The sequence below is a fragment of the Glycine soja genome, chromosome 11 (genome assembly GCF_004193775.1).
Source record: "Glycine soja cultivar W05 chromosome 11, ASM419377v2, whole genome shotgun sequence".
NCBI lineage: Eukaryota > Viridiplantae > Streptophyta > Magnoliopsida > Fabales > Fabaceae > Glycine > Glycine soja.
In genome coordinates this window covers 45,338,814-45,358,827 of record NC_041012.1, presented here as the reverse complement: position 1 = coordinate 45,358,827, position 20,014 = coordinate 45,338,814, and the positions used below count along the sequence as shown (strand labels likewise).

General features: G+C 29.0%; 1 protein-coding gene across 1 annotated transcript; it reads right to left on the bottom strand.

Annotated features, from left to right (window-relative positions):
• Positions 1-12,351: 12,351 nt before the first annotated feature.
• On the bottom strand, positions 12,352-15,148 carry LOC114374221 (proline-rich extensin-like protein EPR1). Its single transcript, XM_028331840.1, has 2 exons — positions 14,836-15,148; positions 12,352-14,739 (listed from the first exon to the last, which is right to left on the bottom strand). The coding sequence occupies exons 1-2, from the start codon at positions 15,002-15,004 to the stop codon at positions 12,614-12,616; spliced, it is 2,295 nt and encodes a 764-aa protein (XP_028187641.1). The 5' UTR covers positions 15,005-15,148; the 3' UTR covers positions 12,352-12,613.
• Positions 15,149-20,014: the final 4,866 nt, after the last annotated feature.

Here is a 20,014-nt window from a genome sequence, read left to right as displayed (position 1 = left end):
ACAAATGTAATTTTCCCAAAAGGAAAGATAAATGTAATTACTGCTGCATCTGTGTTGCTTTTGTTTGCATATTCCAAGTTAGATTGCACCAAGTGTCATCCTGATACTGATTCAGATTATAATGTTTGCTAAATTCCAAATCAAAATCCAAATGTTATGGTTTCAATTTAATCTTTCTCAATACGATTGCGTCTTCATTACTTCGACATTTCAATTAAAATATTTGGAAGATTAAATATAAATGATAAGTGTTCATTTTAGATCGCACTAAGAATTGATACAAGTGATTAAAGATGTGATCTAGACTCTTTTTTTATGAATGTGAAATCAAATTCGTCTAAGGTTTACTTTTTTATTTGATGGACAATTATATTCAGAGATCTCCTAATACTTAACACTTAGTACGAGGCTAATTGAATAGATAGAACTATTTGTACTTGAGACATGAAGTAATCTTTTAGATAGATTTTTACTGATAGTCCGACATGTCAACTGAGACTTGAAAGTACTTCTCATTTTATCACTCTAAAAAAAACTTCAATTTTAGGAGACAATTCCAAGCCACCAGCTAATATTTCACGGATTTATTGGCTTGCTATCCGAAGGTTCCACGTCTCACTTTTTTTTAATTACATATCCAATTGTCATCTTTTAATTGTACCAACATGGTTTAGTTTTTTACTTTTTAGCTTGACCATATTATCACTCCCAATTTTCATTCACACCGTAAATTATGGGTTTTTTTATATATATATCACATCACAATGTATGGTGTTAAATCATTGTCCATGAGCCTAGACCTTACACTTGGACAGAACATTTTGGTTGCATGTTCTTTTGACCATACACAAGAGCAATGTACCTTTGCCCCCACCCCAATTTTCCAATTCATACTCGAATCCATTTGCCGACGAAGCTCCTTCCTTTTTTTTTCTCTTTCATGAACGGGACAACTAAAAAATTATTCTATTATTACTGTCCCTTTAATTTGTTCCATGAAAATGATAGCAGACAATAAGTCAATAAATTCATAAAAGAAAAAAAATGACGAAAAGAAGAACCGTTGATCTTCAATTTAATATGTATGGATGAGTTGAACTATTGACCTTCATTGTTTGATGAAATAAAATAAATGTCGTGGTGCTGGCAGAAGAAGCTATATATAGTTAAATGATTAAATCAGTACTGGTAATATGATGTATACCAGCATCAATAGATTGTGGTAGAAGATAGATGTGTGGTGATTGCTCATGACGTGTGGAAGAGTATTTCCTCCATCCACTTTTATATTTATTTTTTTTATAAGATAAAATCCATCCAGTTTTATATGTGCTTTCAAGAAGAATTTTTCTTCTATTTTATTTATTTATTTTAAAACTTAATAAGCCTTTAATTCTTTAACTTTATCTTAGAGAATTACTAAGGAGAAAAGAAAAGTAATATTGTGATGATAATATTTAATAAAAAAATCCAAGTAAAAATAATATATATCACTCTTGATTTCAATTAAAATGATTCACTGTGAATCAACTAATCGTAACATTATTTTAATTTAACTAATAGTATTGAGTTCAAGTTTTCAGTATATAATTACCTTAAATATTCAAATGAAAATTTTGTTCTACTTAACTCGATAAAAATTACTTTTCATAGAAAATACTTATAGTCTATTAAAACATTATTTAATAACTTTCAAATCTTGAACGACAATCTCGAAAGTGTATTTGTTTACATGTTTGAGTCTTTGTTCTTATTTTTCAATGCTCTTTCAATATAAATCCATGTCTCTATTATCTTAAAAAAATAAAAACAATTTTATAAAATCATAGTTATGAAAATAAAGTTTACAAATAAAATAAATCAAAATAAATTTCGAAAATACTCACTTAACAACAATTACATGATTGGGTGTATGATTAAATTAAATTTAAAGTAATTTGTGTTCGATTTTTTTACCTCAAAAGCAGGTTTATAATCAATTTTATTTAAAAAAATTTAACCTAATAGTACAAAACTATTAGATCTTTACTACCTATTTTTTTTAACCCTGGATAACTACGTATTCACATCTTTAAATTAAAATAAATAAATAGCATTCCTTCTAAATAAACTATGATTTTAAGAGTACGTTTGTTTTGTTTTAACGTTAAAATCATTCAAATAGATGTTTAAAGTTTAAACAAATGAAACAAGTTACTGTTTCTACATGAATGTAACTTGGAACTTTTTCACCGCGCGACTACACAAATACATTTTATTTTATGCATGTTACATAAGTTTGCTTTTTTTTTCTTTCCTATTATATCCTTTTTTTTTCCCTTCCTCTATTCTTCTTCTCCGTCGAAAACCTTTATTTCTCCTCATCAACCCACCACACCAGATTTCAAATCGCTAACACACTCCGCCGTAGACTATCATCACAAACCACTGTTTCACAAATAACTCTTGGAGAACCCCTTCCATCTCTTCCCTGGCATCACACATCTTGCACGGTTGAGTTTTTTCATTTTGGTAGAAAAGAGGGGAAGGAAGACAGAAAGGTACAAGGGTATAATGGGGAGGAAGAAAAAAAGTAAATAGAAAAAAAATAAAAATAAAAAATTGAAAATCAATCTCATCCATTTATGTTTTTTATTAATAAATTCAACTGCTGAAAATTTATTTTTCCTTTCACACCATACAAATATGTTTTAGTTTCACACCTTAGACTCTCTTCCTTTAAAACCCAGTTTAACATCCATCCAATCTTGTCCTAATCACATTCAATTGCATTGAAAAATGTAGAAACATTGAAACAAATGTTAAAATGTCCTTGCTCGGTCCCTTGAGTATAATGTTATTTTAATTATGTCACGTCGTTCAAGAAAAATAATTATTATATTAAATTTTTATATTATTATTTTCAAATCATCCTTTTTTCTCTTTTTATTCATTTATTAGGAAAAGATCTTATAAGAAGAGATAGATAATTTTTTGAAAAAATTCTTATAATTAAGTACAAAGGAATTACATGTTTAAATTTCAGTTTAAAAAACTTAAAAACACTTTTATTTCTATTTCTAAGGTAATAAATTTTCTTTTCTTCATTTTATGCATTAAAATGGGTAATTATACATTGAAATTCACAAAAATATTTTCTCTAATTTAATCCGAACATAGTCTAAGTCATGTTGATGAAAAGTACTATTATGATATAGTATTATATTATATGCTTGCATGCTTTTCAATATACAATAAATTCAAATTTTGGCCGTGATTAATACGTAATCTGGTGCATGCATGTTCATTAGTTGTAAAAGTACATCAGCATTATGATGTCATTGGACTTTCTGTAATCTAGTTGCCCAGAAAAAACACGTGCAATGCCCTCACATATTAGTAGCATTTTTCCTTATTAGCAACCCTACCCATTTATCCGAAAGTGGTAGAAAGTAAATAAAAGAAAATGTCTCAACTGCATCCAGTTAAGGTTCTTTTAAAAATATAAATGCTTATCACATGGAGTTGGAAGCTGCCATTAGGGGGAACTAATGTTTGAAAACAGAATCATTACGATCAGTACATATTGCACAATGATCCCATGGCCACTCAATCAAAGTGCATATAAGGATAAGCATTTTAGAAATTACGGTATTTTTTTCCATTAATTGTTTTTAGAAATTAATTATAGATATCTTTTTTTGAACTTCTTTGTCACACAATACGTGGGACTTAATTAATATATAATTATACTTTATTTAAATAATTTTTTCAATAAATATTTATATGAAAAAATAAAAAGTAAAATAAATTAAATTTTCTTATAAATTAACATTAACTTAAACATTTTAACTTTTATCAAAACTTTTATATTTAACTTCTTCAAAACTTTATAAGTTAATTTTAATTTATAAAAATACTTAATATATTTCAATTTTATCATTTTATTTTCTTCTCTTGAACTTCAGAGATACGTAAGTATCACAAGCCATTTCGTGTGTTTTCCAATCTGTTGACGAATTTATATTAACTCGGAAACTCCCTAATTAAATCGTATAATTTTTATAAGTAAAATGAATATATATTAGTTGAGGACAAGCTGTACTCCATATATAGATACTTAAGTATAACATACAATTTCATGTGCTTTTCAACTTGTTAACGAGTAAATTGTATAATTAATGTATACTACTATTAGAAACTGGCATTAGAAGGAAAGAAGGGAATAGTAATAGTTTTAATTTGTTCGATAAAAATAAGGTAGCGTACGTGCTTTTATCACTGGAGCATGTGAAAAATCTTATACATTTTATAAATGCATGCCTAAATAACTTCATAAATTAGTTTGACACGCAATTACCCACATAAGATCGATCAAAGAGAACCCAACCCATAGCTCTAATCTTTGTGAGAGGGAAAGAAGATCGAGTAGTCAATAAAGCAACCAAGATACAAATCGCAAGGAAAAAACAAACCAAGGGTATAACTATAAATAAAGATCGCATTTGCTTGGTGCAAGGTGAATTATGCTTTCACGGGTTGGTTTCATGCATTCAGATTAAAGATATATAAAACTAAAACATAATTTAAATTGATTAGTTTTTTTATTATTTTGGTTGATTTTTTTATTACTAATTTGTCAATTTTTCTCTGTATATGTACTTAATTAGTTGATTTTCACAAAGAGGAAAAGAGGCCCTTGTCTCTACATTTTAAAAGGAAAAGAGAGAAAAAGTGAAGGTTAAATAATAGTGGAAGATACAAGCAAATAGTTATAAGGATAAAATAACAATATGAATAGAAGAGGCACTTTGTGTATCTCTTTATTTTTAAAAGAATTAAAATTAAGAGAGAAGATGAAGGTTAAATAATAGTCACGAAGACTTAAAAAATTAGTTATAAAAGCTAAAATAGCGGAGAGATAGTATGAATTTTTGTAAATCTTTTAATTTTATCTTTGATTTTTACAAATAAGATAATAATATTATTATTTTCTCTTATTATTGGTTGAATACTACTCTGAATTTTTGTAAAATTTATTTGTATTGTGTCAATTATATATTTAATTATCTAATAATATTTGTTATTATTATAAGAGCATAATATGTGTGTTTTCCTAATTTAGGTCTCTTTTTGAAACCCACCTCTATATGTCTAATTCAGTACTCAAATCTCATCTCCCCTGATAACATCGCCTTTAATGTCACCTTGGACAGGCTTCACTATTCCTCGAACCTTTACCTCAACCCAATACCCATACATGTTTACCCACGAATATCTATCAGAGATATCCATTGTGTATTCGATCGTTGTGGGTTTTCTTTGTGGATATTCGTGAGTTGAAATAGTTTTGCACTGCCAATTTCGATTTTGTGGTAGTATTAGAGCTAATGGAGTTACATGGCGCAAATACCCAATCATTTGATGCAACAAGATTCAAATGATTAACATAATGCAATAAGAGTTTGACGCATCGTATATCTCCAAGCATTTTATGCATTTAAATTAAAACAATGCAACAAGTACGAAGGCACCCACCACTATAAGGAATGCCAGCATAAATTGCTACTAACAGACAACCTCGTCGTCTTGTCCATGAATTGCTTAAGAACCCTGCAACCTCAAGACTCTCTTTGATTATGGTCAATTGGTTGGTGGTATAAGAGGAAAAAAGGGAAGCGGTGCCGATAAAGACCAAAACATAAAAAATAAATGTTTATGCATAGGGACCAAAACGGATTAACTACTTTCAAGTCTAGGGACTAAAACATAAAAGTTATGCACGTACAGAGACCAAAATATAACATAGTACAATTATATATAGGGATTCAAACATGACGTGGGCTAGGGTGCCAAAATTACTATGAACCGTCCATATGATAATTACAATCAAAGGGTTGTGACCTTTTACGTATGTCAGAAAACAGAAGATGGTTTAGTCATTTTCTAAATTACACGTGAATAATGGAGAAAGGGCTTTTGAATTACCATATCTACATTGAAACAAGCCAAATAATTAGCAATCACACCACCCGACTTTGAACCAACAAATCTGAGACGAGGATCATATCGGAGTCTAGGTCAATAAAATATTGTCGTAATATAAGCATCAAATCGAACTCCTTGCCCGACAATTGCCCTCGACACCACGTAACCAATCTGAGTACCACGAAGCCACTCATAGATCGTTAGTTGTCTAAAACATAAATTGGTGAAGCACACAAATTAGCATTGACAGTGAAAAGAAGAAACGAGATTCAAGGATCCACATCAGAAAAATTGAAAAAAGGAGGCGAGATTCAACGAAATTGCAGTGGTGGTGAAAAGGAAAGCAATCAAAGAATCCACGTAGGTCTTATTTTAATGAAAAACCCTTTCTCCATTATTCACGTATAATAGGACTGGTAGTTTAAAAAATGATTAATCCTTTTTTCTATTTTCTGACTAACTTAAAAAGTCATAACCCTCCACTTGTAATTACCATATCTGGACGGCCCATATTAACTTTGGTATGGTGCCAAAGTTTTGCAATTGTGTCACCCTAGTCAACCTCTTCAAACATATATAAAGCGCACATGATACTGTCATGTCAATAACTATTAACAACATAAACTTTCGACTAAAATGAATCAGAAATTGTTTGTATAAAGATTAAAACAAATTATTTTTAAGTATAGACACTAAAAAAATAATAATGGTGTAGTTATATGATTTGTTTTTAGAGGTAATTATATGGACTTTAAAGGTAATAAAACCATTTATTTCTATATTTTATAAGATTGACCATGAATTTGCAAACATTTTTAATTAATTTTATTTATTTATTCGGTTTAAAGGAAAGTTTATCTTTAACAAACCTTTTTCCGCATGTATCCTATCGATCATTTGACGCGCATATAGACATTGAAGGAGAAAAATGATCCATCATGTATGGCCTCGTGAGCTGGTTTTTTTTTTTTAATACATTTTTTCTCTCCTATTTTTTTTCAATTTACAGTATAGTAGTTTGCAATTTAATTCTTAATACTTTGTCTCTCTTTTTTGTTTTTTTAAATTTAAAATATTCCTAATTTTTATATTACTTATTTATTAAATTAGATTTTATAATTTTGTTTTTTATTTTTTAAAGAAAAAATATACAGATAAAGAAAAATAAAAAAATTAGATAAAATTAAAGTACAATTTTTTAGCTACTTTGTATATATTTTATAGTTAAATTTATGTGTTATTAATATTTTTTTTGTTATGTTCGTTAAATTACATTTTTATTGGTCACTTTTATTTTACATTTTTATGTAATATTTTTTTCGTTATGTTCGTAAAATTAAAGTCACTTTTACCGTTCATACTTCAATCAATTAAATTACATTTTTATTGGTCACTTTTAACCCAATCATTAAAACCAAAAAAAGAAAGTTAATTCATTAAATGTGTCTTCCAATTATATCCTAACATAATTATACATCCAATTAATTTCACTAATAACTAATTAAATACTTAGTCTAAATTATCATCTCGCGTTCTCTCTCCGCTATTATTAATATTCACTACTTACCCTGTTATCTCCATCAATGGATATGAATCAATAGCAACCTTCAATCTCAATATTTCTCTTTCCTAATAATGAAGTGTTTGAGAATAATATAAATGACATAATTGAAAAATCATTATTAATAATAAGTTAGTTAGTGACTTATATATAGGATAAAATATTTCTTTAAGAATGTGACCAAGACCGGATGGAGTAGCTTTAAGGGCATTGAAGAACACATCCTTGATACAATTGGTCAAGTTTATCTTGGGATCTAAAGGTCCAAAAGTTATTCAAGCATTTGAGAAAAGAATAATTATAAATAAAGCCAAATAGAAGCAAATTTGTATAAAAGAGGACCATGGAGAAAAAATCGAAAATTAGTGTTATTCACGAGATTGGAAGATGCATTCCCACACCATGGACTGTGAATAAATTAGGATTTAAAAGATCGATAAATTAGGATTAAATTAGTACAGAAAGTCAATGAGAAAAATACCAACATAACCAAGCCTTCAAATATATGATTTTTTTTCCTGTAGTTTTCTTCGGACAAAACACACCATGTTGATGGAAAAACATCTTAATGCAATTTCCAGTTTATTGATCAACTTGATCAATCATCTTCTTAATGTTTTCATTGTATTCTTTTAAATGCTCTGTTTTATTTGTTTGATGATTGTTTGTCTTACTATCATATATTATGCTCTGATGAAATTATTTTTATATTTCTTTCAAACAATTACATTGATTTGTTGATATCTGTTAAAGTTTGAAATCCTTATAATAATAGACCATTCCTCTGATCATATATATGATCGATATAAATGGAATTTGATGGAGCATAATGAGTAGCTCTTGGCTGGTTTTGTGTGGTTAATGATCACTGCAGTAGTATATATTTTGATGGGTATATGTGGGATTCCTACTTTCTTATTATTGAATAGTATATATTTTGATTGGTTATCTTAATAATAAAATACAATTAACACCCGATTAAAATATAATCTAAAATAAAGAATAATTTAAAACAACTCAAAATTAATTATTTTAAAATTAATAAAATATTTATTAACTTTCAAATTTCCCCATGCCGTAAAAGCTACTCGCTAAAAGTGGCATGCTTTTTGAATGGTCTCCACAAGGACCAGCGTCATCCACACATGGCATTTTTTATTTTTAAATGTCAAACAATCGTCTAATGCATGGTTTTATTTACATTATAAAATAATAAAAAAAATTGTTTTCAATTGTTTGCAACTTTTGCATCTTTGAAGAAGTGCACGACGCGACGCTAATTACGAGGAAGAAAGTGATGGGTCAAAACTTGATTGAAAACGAAAGAAGAAATCTAGAGGTTAAATAATTATTTTTGTCTGTGTAATTCGTTGATAAATATATTCTTAAAAGATAAAAATAAAAAATTTAATCCCTATATAAAAAAGTACGATAATTATATCCGACTGTTAACTTCCGTTCATCACCGATAATAAAATAGTCTAGGCGGTACGAAGGAACATATTTGTCACTTAAATAATTGTCAGCATAGAAACATATTTGTCATTTTCTTTTTGACATTTGGTCTCCCTACTCTGCTGACATATGCGTCCATGAAAGATGAAAATATAAAATTTAATCCCCAAAATTATAAAAAGTGCGACAAATATATCTGAAAGTATAAAAAATACGATAATAATAATAATAATTATTATTATTATTATTATTATTACTATTATTATGTGTTTGTAATTTAATGTTCCTATTCGTTTAGTACTTATACAATATATTTTTTAAATTACCTATATATATATATATATATATATATATATATATATATATATATATTATTTTAATTTTCTTGTCAAACCTTAATCTTTACTGTTAAAAAAAACTTTATCTTATATCTTATAATTTTATAAAATTTCTCACTTTTAATCTTTAAATTTATTCTATATCTCAATTTCAACTTAAATATCTTTATATTTAGATTGAAAATAATATTTTGAGAGTTTTGAATATAAAAAACATAATTGATCGCGGGACCAAATTTACTTATTTATTTTAAAAAAAGAATTTTTTCAACTATTTTTTTTAAAAAAAATCTCACAAAATTTAAACTAGATAAAACTAAAGTAGAATTATAAGTCTTTTTCCTTAATCAATAAAATGTATATATATACCTCAAATATGAAAAAATTCCTTGGATAAACCTTATGTGCTTCCACTTGAGACAACACTTATTATACATAATATGAATGAAATGAGAACAATTACTAACAATATAAAGAATCCAAATAAATTTAAATAAAAAAATACAATAATGATCAAACTAATATAGAAGTTAACTTCAAAAAAAAAAAAACTAATACACAGATTTATTCTTTACCTTTTGGAACGTAGAGTTGTATTTCTAGCTGAGTTAGGAACTACAACAACTTTGCATTTCATTTGACATACATACTGTGACAAAGTACATAATAAATATTAATAATTAATTGAAGAAACAAAAAATTTAAAGAAATAAAAGACTTTCATTTTTTTAAAGGGTAACTCAATTTTTTTATATCATAAAACTAAAGAAAATTATTTTATTTTGGAAAATAAGTAGTTATATTGATTAATTAAAAAACTAATTAACAATTTGATAGATGGATAAATAGATAAATAATTAAAGTATAAGAGTTCAAATCTTAAGCTTTATTTTCCTTTTTTTCCTAACTTCACTCTTATACAATTCATTATTAATGTATGAATATATTTGTTATATTCTTTATACTTTCGATGACTAAATTTTATATTTGCATCTTTCAGAGACGCATTGTTAGTGGAGTGGGAAGACGAAAAGTTAAAAAAATATTATGACAAATATGTTCATGTGCTGACAATCTATGTTGGCAATTATTTCAGTGACAAATTTATCCATCTGTGTCACATAAACTATTTTATTAACAGTGACAGATAAAAGTTAACGACTGGATATATTTATCGCATTTTTTACATTTTCAGGGCCTAAATTTTGTATTTTCATTTTTCATGGACACATTTATCAACAAATTACACATTAAGAAACAAAAGTAATTATTTACCCAAATTTATATTATAACCTTTACATTTTGTTTGAATTATAAAAGAATTACATAAAGGAAAAAGGTGAAACAAAAGAAAGTAATAAGAATAGTGAAAGAGAGATAAATGAGAATGAGATGATTGTTTAATTGTTTGATATAAAAAGGAAAAAATTAGAGAAAAAAAAGTATATTTATAGAACGATATAAACATCTTTAAATAAAGATACAATAAAAAAAAGATTGCGTATATATGTTGTAATCATAAATGATATAATCGACATTTTTTTTATATTTTGCTCGTTATATAGTTCTTCTCAAATTGGAAGAAATAAATTTTGGTGTGAAACCCTAAATTCTATATAATAAACCCACTGTTTTGTTTCATCCTTAATTTTCTTATATTGCAAAGGAGGAAAAAATTTCTGATCGATAGATGTATATTCCTTTAATTTCTCTCTTTTCTGTTGCACCACATTTCCTTGCCAGTGACCAATCTTACTGTAGACTGTAGTTGCAAAACGTGAGTACATTCAAATTTGACAACAAATACTAGCGTAAGCCAAAAAGCTAATTAATAAAACTTGTTAGAGTAAAAGAAACTAAAACATTGTATTATATTTTTGTTTTTTGAAAAGAACATTGTATTAGGAATTGAAAATAAAGTTCTGTTAACAGATATATTAGAGATATTAGTAAGGAAATCAATTTATAAATAACTGGTTTTTTTTGTTAAAAATTACAATATGGATATGTTAATAGCATTAAATATTTTTTATTTTTTATTTTTAATTCCTTGATCAATAAATTTTGGTTAATATTTTTCAAAGACATTTATTGTATAAAACTTATAAATATTTTTTAATACATACATTTTTAAGCAATCAAATTTTTTTAATAAATTATATTTGACATTTCATAAGGAATGTCCTTAAAACACTTATTAAAAGCCTTAATATAAAAAAAATGTTTTAACTGGCTGTATAATAATCATTCATTAAAATCACAACATAAAATATTCATGCCTCATTTATGGTTGATTATGATAAAGAGTTAATTATTTACAGAACCTCGTCATTTTTTAGGTAACCTCGACCACAAATTTAGAAAAACTAAGTAAAAATTTAAAAATTTCTATGATTTTAATTTGAATCATGTATTGTGGACCTATCTACACTTAGAGGGTGAAAAAAATTATAGATGTAACGTGAAAAAAAATGAAGAATGTCAAATAAGCATTTGATATTAAGGCATCAAATATTAAGGTGTTATTTTTTTTTTCTATTTTTGAGTCATTTCCAGTGAAAACTGTTTTTTTTCCCTTTCTATTTGATCATATATATTATTTACAATATTAAATGAGTACGTAATTTATTACGAGAATCAAACTATTTTTAAACTTGATCAAGAAATATTAAAAATTGAACAGAGACAATGTATTACTAGCACATCGTACAATAATTTGTTTTTATTAACTTTTAAAAGAACTTTAAAATAAATAAAGATTTTTTTTAAATTCAATCTTTGTCAAACATATTATGTATTAGTACAATAATAAAGCGGCACAAGAAAAAAATGTACGATAAAAATAATAGTATAATAGTAGTAGTTTGTTTTTATTAACTTTTAAAAGAACTTTAAAAGTAAATATTTTTAAAAAAAATTAGTCATTATCAGACGTATTAATACTATTATGTGTTGATTAGTATCCTCGGTTTTCGATCGTAAGCTTTTTTGGAAACAAAAACAAAACAATGACAATAAACAAACTCGAGCAACAACAAAAGAATTTGATGATAATTATTACAACTCACATTGGTAACCATAGATACACAGATTATACGACATAAAATTAATTATGAGACGCGATCTCATTTGTCCAAGTAAAAATATTAGAAAAAATATATAAAAGTGTTCACAATTACTATATACTATAACTCAAGTTCCAAAGAAAGTTTGATTTTTCTAATCAATAGTGGTACTTAGAGCAGCACCGACCAGAACTATAACTCAAGTTCCAAAAAAAAGTTTGATTTTTCTAACCAAGAGTGGTGCTTAGAGCAGCACCGACCAGAATGGTTAGTGAATACACTCCAAACCGCGACGGCGTTATAGACGACGCACCGTTTAGTCTGGCTGGCGTCGTTTCGTTCGACGACGACGGCGTTTGAGATGATCCCGACGACGACGACGGCGAGGGGGTTGTTGCCGCCGCAGACGGTAATGGCGGCGATGTTGCCGGGGTGAGGGAGGAAGAGGGTGGGTAAGTGGGTGGTGCAGTTGAAGCAGAAGGTGGGTAAGATGGAGAGAGTGAGGTTGAGGGAGGGATGGTGGATGGATAGGGCGATGATGGGTAGGGTGGTTGAGATGTTGGGGAAGGAGTGTTTGGAGGTGTTGGATTAATGTAAGGTGGTTGAGATGTTGGGGAATGAGAGTTTGGAGGTGCTGCAATGGAAGGAGGTTGGGAAGTGGGTGAAGGAGTGGTGTTTGGAGGTGTGGGAATGTAAGGTGGTTGAGATGTTGGAGATGGGGTTATTGGAACAAAGGGTGGTTGATGGGCAGGGGAAGGCGTTTTTGGAGGGGTTGGAGTGTAGGGAGGTTGAGAAATAGGAGAAGGAGTGTTTGAGGGAGTTGGGACATAAGGTTGGTTGCCAGGGGGAGGTGTTTTTGGAGTAGTAGTGGGAACATTTGGAGGACTATAAATTGGAGAAGGTGTCTTTGGTGGTGTTGAAACATAGGGAGGTTGGTTATGAGGGGAAGGAGCATTTGGAGGACTATAAGCAGGAGATGGTGTTTTTGGAGGAGTAGGAACATTTGGTGGAGTGTAAATAGGTGAAGGTGTTTTGGGAGGAGTGGGAACATTAGGAGGATTATAAGAAGGAGAAGGTGTTTTTGGAGGTGTAGGAACATAGGGAGGTTGGTTATGAGGGGAAGGAGCATTTGGAGGACTATAAGCAGGAGATGGTGTTTTTGGAGGAGTAGGAACATTTGGTGGAGTGTAAATAGGTGAAGGTGTTTTGGGAGGAGTGGGAACATTAGGAGGACTATAAATTGGAGAAGGTGTCTTTGGTGGTGTAGGAACATAGGGAGGTTGGTTATGAGGGGAAGGAGCATTTGGAGGACTATAAGCAGGAGATGGTGTTTTTGGAGGAGTAGGAACATTTGGTGGAGTGTAAATAGGTGAAGGTGTTTTGGGAGGAGTGGGAACATTAGGAGGATTATAAGAAGGAGAAGGTGTTTTTGGAGGTGTAGGAACATAGGGAGGTTGGTTATGAGGGGAAGGAGCATTTGGAGGACTATAAGCAGGAGATGGTGTTTTTGGAGGAGTAGGAACATTTGGTGGAGTGTAAATAGGTGAAGGTGTTTTGGGAGGAGTGGGAACATTAGGAGGATTATAAGAAGGAGAAGGTGTTTTTGGAGGTGTAGGAACATAGGGTGGATTGTTACTAGGGGAAGGAGCTTTTGGGGGAGTGTACACAGGAGAGGGTATTTTTGGAGGCGTTGGAAAATTAGGAGGAGTATAAACTGGGGAAGGAGTTTGTGGAGGAGTTGGAATATATGGAGGATGATTAGCAGGTGAAGGTGCTTGAGTGGGAACATTGGGAGGAGTGTATACAGGGGAAGGAGTTTTTGGAGGTGTTGGAACATTAGGTGGATAATGAATAGGTGAAGGTGGTTTTGGATGAACATAGGGAGGGCTGGAAATAGGTGAAGGTGTTTTAGGAGGAGGTATTGGAACATAGGGTGGATGATAAGGAGTTTCTGGAGGAGTTGGAACAGTTGGAGTTTGAGGAGGTGCTGGAACATAAGGTGCTCTCGGAGGAGTAATTGGAACATAAGGAGTGTTTGGAGGGGTTGGAACATAAGGTGGATTTGGATGATAAGGTGCTTTTGGAGGAGTAATTGGAACGTAAGGAGTGTTTGGAGGTGTCGGAGAATAATAAGGAGGTGGCTCTCTCACAGCCAACACCACAATAATCAATTTCTGACCCTTCTCACAATTATCATCTTTCCCACTAATGAAGTAAAATGGACCCGATCTATCAAACTGAAACTCCGAGTCACCATCCTCAAACTTCTTGATCGGGTTCTTCTTGTTACATTTCTCATAATCATCATTGTTCACCACCAACACAGTATCTGAGTCCTTCTTGTACTTAAAAACTATCAACACAAAAAAAAAAAAGAAGTTAAAAACATGCAACACTAAAAAATTATGTTGATACTCTTTTCATTTGTAATGAAAATTATACTACTCACCAAGAGTGTCACTAACTTGGAACCTCATCCTTTCAGCCCAGTGATTGTAATTCTCAGAAGGGTACAAAACCCACCCATCTTTTCCACCAACATAGAACGTGTAGGCTTGAGAGCCAGAGAGTATACCAAAGAGAAACAACAAGAGACAAACACGTATCTCAAGTTCCATGAGGGAAAGAAAGTTAAGGATTGTTGTGTTTTGCGTGTTGAGTTATAGTGTACATAAACTGGCAGAGAAGGAAAGAGAGAGAGAGAGAGCGAGGGAATTGCACAAATTAAAGAAACTTCATAGGTGGCAGAAGTGAAGTGGAGAGGGAGGAGATAGAGAGTTGTGAAGAAAGAAGTGATGGAAATAGATAGAGATATAAAGGGAAACTTTTCCATGGGTTACCGTTGTTGTGGTGCTTGTGTAGGTCCAAGCGTGTTAAACGCGAGGACTTTACGTGTGAAGAGCTTACATGTGGCGAAATGATATTACAGTTAGAAAAAAAGTTGAAAAAATATTCGAGAAAGTTTCTTTCTTTAATACTATAGCGTTGTCGGGGTCGTGTATATGGTGGGACAGCCATCACCAATATTAATATTCATATTCTAGCTGCGTGCCATACACTAGCTAGCTAGCTAGCCATCTGGGCTAAAGTGAGAGTGAGTCATCATGGTGCAATTGTACATGTTGCTGATTTTATTTTAGAACCTTAGCGTTGTTGATATATGGTTGGTACATCTTATTAAAATGCTAAAATCTTATTTTAGAAGAGCGTCACGGGAGTTTATTGTTTAGCTTGTAGGATCAGGTTTTATCCATGGTATTGGATTCCAATTTCGATTTCAGATCCCCCATTAATAAATGTTCTATTCTTTTATAAAACGAGCATATAGTTGGGTTGTTAGATATTGTATATGCACTCGTCAATCAGATGAGGAAAAGATAAATGCAAATTTAAAATTATTCTACTTTACGTTGAGAGGTAAAAAAAGCAATGAAGACCAATAATGATACGAATGGGATTGGTTCGTCAATCTACATTTATGCCTTGGGTCCGCAATGACCGATGGAATTTGCATGATTGGGTTTAAGAAATAAATGTGCAATCAAACCTGTGCTTTGTTTTGCTTTTTCATAGACTATTTGGTAGGAGTAACGGGCAATCCAGTTAGGAGTTAATGCATGTCTAAATTAAGTATCTACAAAATTTGCTAATGACCAGTAATTTCTACTTGAGAATTTCACTACTTACCTTTAGTAGCGTATACAGATATTATTCAATTAACTTATTTTGTATTTAAAATACTTTATAATTTACGAAAATTGAAAGATATTTTATATTTTTTAAAGCCAAACATACCATAATTATTGCATTTTGTGGATGAATGTTGACTTTGCCGACTCCCATCTAATCCTGTTGTTGTAATATATTGGGGGAAGACTCGAAATTTCCTATGTTTTGAAAAACGTTTATTGTCTGGTACTATAACGTTACTATATTTAAAATTAGTATATGATGGGACATGGATACTTTTTTCCTCTACATATAAAGACTTTACTTTTAAAATCTCTCCAAATAAATTACTAAAATCTGATCATTTTCATAAAAAACTGAAATTATACCTGTTTCAAATCATAGTCAATTCCTACCTATCTTAAATAAGGGTCTATTCTTTATTGATACAGTGTATTATATCATGCATTTATGTTATTGACTTTATATATCGCTACTTAATGCATGGTACACCAGTAATTAAAACGTACGTCTCTTTACCGTTAGGATTGGGTTGTACACATGCATGCACACAATTATAAGTGTATCATTAAGATTAACTCCCTCCCGTTTCCAACATATGTAATTTAATTTTCCTTCTGTCTTTAACTTTAATTATAAGATTTTTTTTTAAAAAAATTGGTTTGTTTCTTTTTATAAGATATTTTCTAATTTTAGATATATTAATTATTTTTTCTTATATATCCTTACTTAATTATTCTCTTTCTAAACATTAATGAAAAAATAAATAAGTGGATAAAGAGAAAACAAAGAGATAATTTTGGAATCATAATACAAATAATTGACAAATTTAATACAAGAACTACTTCTCTTAAGGAATATGAATTAGTTAAAAAAAATTATAATTAGAGACATGAGGAGTACTATTATATGATTTCATGCTCTCATTAAATGTACACAAATGGTACAATGACCCTTCCATGTCATTTTTATAAGATTTAATCTATAAGGTTGTCTGTATTAATTATTTATAGGCTATAAATACTCCTACTAAAAAAAAAGAAAGAAAATGTGTTAGTAATCGATTATAAGAGAGAGGAATATTCATCACAAGGATAATTTTAGAAAAAAAATATAAATTTAAGACAAATTTGTTATTATCAACTAAATTAATCATCTTTTAAAATTTTGATGAATTGGATAATTAGATCTTATGTATAGGAACATAGTAGTATTAATCTTGTGTTTTCTTTGATACGAGTGTTTAGTGAAACTAATTAAAATGTAAAACATTAATCTTAACTCTGATATTTTCCATTTTATGATAAAATTACACCAAACCTAAAATAGAATCTTAATGTTCTAACATGTCTATCAAAGATTTCCTAAAAGTAACTTCGTTTCTGAAAAGATAAATACAATTTTATTTATTTTTCATTGAATTTAAAATACAATTTAATCTACCAATAATGATTGACATATGTGATATTAGTTGCATTCCTTAATTATGTGGTTCAAGATTTAAATCTTGATTGGTCCTTAGATATGAAATAAATCGTGTTAGAAAAAGAATGCTCATCCTATATTTGCTCACGGTCCATAACAAAAATTAGTCTCAATTTTCAATGGATCTTACTTCGTACTAATACCAAGATAAAATAATTTACAATTTAATATTAATTTGTTAAAATTTAAGAATGACAAAATTTATAAATATATACATATTTATTCTTCTTATTGTTCACAAATACTCAAACCACTTACCCCCAACCCCCTCATTGTTCAGTGTAAAAATACTGTTCTAGTTAAGTAGTTAACCAATTGGGCCAGGACTCAGAAGTAACACTCATGGGCCTGGAAAAGCTTCAATGACAAGGGGAAAGTGGCTCAGTTGGGAAATGTTGACCACGGAAGGATAGAAAAAGAAAAGGAAACTACTTTGGACACCCCACCGTTTTTGCTGGTACACCCAGCAGTTTCTCAAAATATCAAAACTGTCCTTATAGGCATTTTGGGTTATAAATAGCATATTTCTTTTTTTATTTCTGCAGTGTCTTTTTGTCGGCAATGGTGCACGTACTTTGTTAAGGATATACGGTGAAAAGTTTGGTGGTTATTTAATATGCTTTAAATAATATTATCAAATCAATATTTATAAAATTTCTAAAACTATTGCTAACATATAAAAAAATTAATTTCTATAACATGTTAAAAAATTAAAAATTAATTTTAATTTTTTAAATTATTTTTAGTTAAAAAATATAAAAAAAGAAACTCATACGAATGAGTCATATGAGTTTTTTTTAAAAAACTAATTTTTATTTTTTTATTACTTTTTCAAAATAATTGAAAATTTTAAAATTAATTTTTTTTAAAAAACTTATACGGATTGATGATCCGTACGAGTCATATAGATTGACAATCCATTTCACTCATACGGATGTTCAATTTGTATGAATTTTTTAAAAAACTAATTTTAAAATTTTTAATTTTTTTATAAATTATGAAAAATTTAATTTTTTTTTTAAAAAAACTCATATGAATTGATGATCTGTATGAGTCATATGAATTGGCAATCCGTATCACTCATAAGGATCATCAATCCATATGAGTTTATTTTTTTATAAAAGTAATTTTTAGTTTTTTAATTTTTTTATGAACAAATAAAAAAAATTCATACAGATTGATGATCCGTATGAGTTTTATTTTTTAAATAAATTTTAATTTTTTGATTATTTTTTAAAAAATAAAATAAAAACTGATACCAATTGATGATTCATGAGTTTTTTTTTTAAAAAATTAATTCTATTTTTTATATATATAATTAAAAATTAAATTTTTAAAGAAAACTCATACGGATTATTGATCTGTATGAGTTTTTTTAAAAAAATTAATTTTTAACTTTTTAGTTTTTTAAAATAATTATAAAAACTCATAGGGATTGATGATCTATGTGAGTTTTTTTTCTAAAAATAAATTTTAATTTTTTAGTTTTTTAAAAATTATTAAAAAAAACTCATACGGATGATCTATATGAGATAATATGGATTGACAATCCATATCACTCATCCGTATAAGTTTTTTTTAAAAAATAATTTTTATTTTTTAAAAAAAACAATTAAAAATTGGAAGAAAAAAAATTCATATGGATTGATCATCCGTATGAGTCATATGAAATGACTCATACGGATCAAGAATTCCTATGAGTTTTTCTTTTTTAAATAATTTTTTATTTTTTAATTATTTTTTTAAATTAATTAAAAATTAAAAAAATCATATAAATTGATGATCCGTATGAGTCATATAAATATCAATCAGTCTTTAAAGAAAAGATAAACGATATTTTAGTCTTTTCACCTGTGTTGCTTGTGTTGCTGACTTTGCCAACAAAAATGTTGGTTAACAACTCTCAAAAGAGAACATAGGACTTCAAGATCTAATTACATGCATGGATGAACATTGTAATGAAAGAAATGGCAAAAAGGGTGATATTGCCTGATATTGAAATTATTCTTGAACTTGTGCTAGAAAAAATATATTAAAAAAAAACTGAATGATTCATCTTGGATTTCTATAATGTATGATATCAAAACCTGCTCTGCAATTGCGGCACAGAAAGATTCATACCCCGTCTCGTCTCCTTTTTTTTTTTTTTTTTTGGTTTTTCTTAAAAAAAGTTCAGGTGACTTGAACTCTTGAGATTCACTTCATAGCGTCCACGTTAATCTTGTATCTACCGGCATTGGTGGTTGCCAACGGTTAGCTAGGTCCAGTAGCTTCACTTCACCACTAATAATGGTTTGGCCGGGTGAAGAAAATTATGCATAGCCCACACAAATGAAATTTGGAAAGATTTATACTAAAAGATAACGTAACTAACATAATTATGTGTATTAAGTTAATAAAATATAAAGACATATTTTTTTATATTAAACTAATATTTTGTTTACCAATTTGTA